General features: G+C 26.7%; 1 protein-coding gene across 1 annotated transcript in view; it reads right to left on the reverse strand.

The window, feature by feature from the left end:
• Positions 1 to 794: 794 nt before the first annotated feature.
• Positions 795 to 1,829, reverse strand: part of LOC103583432 (E3 ubiquitin-protein ligase CBL-B-like) — a gene marked incomplete at its 3' end in the record, with an annotated part of 8,256 nt that continues 7,221 nt past the window's right edge. Inside the window, exon 4 of the mRNA XM_008564746.1 lies at positions 795 to 882. Within this exon, the coding sequence (XP_008562968.1) occupies positions 795 to 882 (88 nt within the window). The remainder of the gene's footprint in view (positions 883 to 1,829) is intronic.

Consider the following 1,829-nt stretch of genomic DNA (forward strand, 5'->3'; position numbering starts at 1 on the left):
TAATGTAACTTTACAAAATAAAATGTTACATAATTGAGCTTTACATAAATGGATTTTTTTTAAAAAAAAAGAAACATAATAAGATGCAGAAGTTCCCACGTAAATATGTAGTTACCTCCTTCCTCTTAATGACTCCGTATAACACAGTATAAATACACAATGGTTTACTTAATTTATTATTGAATATTTTAGTATTTTGTAATTCTTCACTTTTATAAAAAATGCTACAGCGAACACCCTGTTATACACATCTTTGTATATATGTGTGAGTGATATATATATGTCTGTGTGTATATATGTATATATGGCATCTAGAGTCAAAAAATGTTTTAATTTTGATTTTTATAATTACTGAATATTACTCTCAAGAAGGGCTTTACCAAGTTACATTCTTACAATCTATGATGGTGCCAACAATAAATTTAGAAAAGCATTATTATCTTCAATAGTTTTCAATTACCCATTCAACTCTAAAAGATATGGCATATAATTACTCTAATTTTTTAATAGTTTTCTAAACAAGGGATCTCTCCTTACATTTATCTACCTATGAATTTATCTAACTCCCCCATATAAATGCTAATATTATATTGCAAGCAGGATATTAACAGCAGAAACTTTTATCAAAAAAAAAATAGAAAATAATGTAATTTCTTTTCAAACACTTAGAATTCCTTAAGCATCTTTTTAATTAAATACTACTGCATGATTTTTAGCTATAAGTAGAGAATCTTATTTATTTCAAAGGTAATACAGATACTTATTAACAATATTTTTCCAGAAACTGTCCTTACCTGTGTTACTTTTATATGGTCATGGGGTGTAGGTTCACATAATCCAGTTAAATCAGGATTATAACTCCTCCCATCAGGATAAAGATAACTGAATTTAAACAGAAACTTTATTATCTTAAATATATGAGTTTTAATTGCATTTAAGGTTATTTAATACATTTCTTTTATATTCAAAAACACATTTTGATGTTTCCTTTCTATATATCAACATATTCTTTCACTGTTTTCAGAATATTATAAGTTGTTTTTAGGAAATTAAAAATGTTAAAATTATTTTTATACAAGAAATACATAATGAACATGATCTCAGCCACTAAACAATCATTTTTAATGAAGTACTTTTAATATGTGGTCCCATATATTAACTAAAAAATTTACTGGTCAATTATGTTCTATGCCAAAATACTTTGAATATATACTTATCTCAATTATTACTTCTTTCATCTGAAGCACAGGTAATTTTAACTATCATTTTAAACCGAGTTTAATACCACATGGAGAGAAACACAAATTAAAGGCCACAATTTTCCCACAAGTTTTTTCCAATACTTCTACAGTGTTCCTGTTTCTATAGTTTTCTAGTCTCTTTCTTCTGACTCACCTTCCACTCACTCTAACACCTATACATGTGCACACACACACATATGTGCACACATACATGTTTTGAAAAATTAGAAAATGTCACAATTCCGTGTTTTATTCATTTCAATAAAGCTACAAACACAGAATGGTCTAAAGACATAAGGTTCTATTATCAGAGAGAACTAAAATCTGTACTAAAAGTTATAGTAATAATGCCACCTTGCTGTGTTAAATAAGAGTTTTTACTTGTTATTCTGAAATTCATTAGAAATGAAGTTTATTGTGTTGGTAAATACATATTTTTGATTAATAAGTGGTAATTTTATCGCTGGATTTCAATTTATTAAATTATGTTTAATCCTGTTTAATATTTTTCTATACTAGATCACTTAAATGAAAAATTAAGAATGTAATACAACAGCACTGACTACTTTAAAGTGCATAACTAGGGCC

Source organism: Galeopterus variegatus, unplaced genomic scaffold, assembly GCF_000696425.1.
Source record: "Galeopterus variegatus unplaced genomic scaffold, G_variegatus-3.0.2 Scaffold22927, whole genome shotgun sequence".
Lineage (NCBI taxonomy): Eukaryota > Metazoa > Chordata > Mammalia > Dermoptera > Cynocephalidae > Galeopterus > Galeopterus variegatus.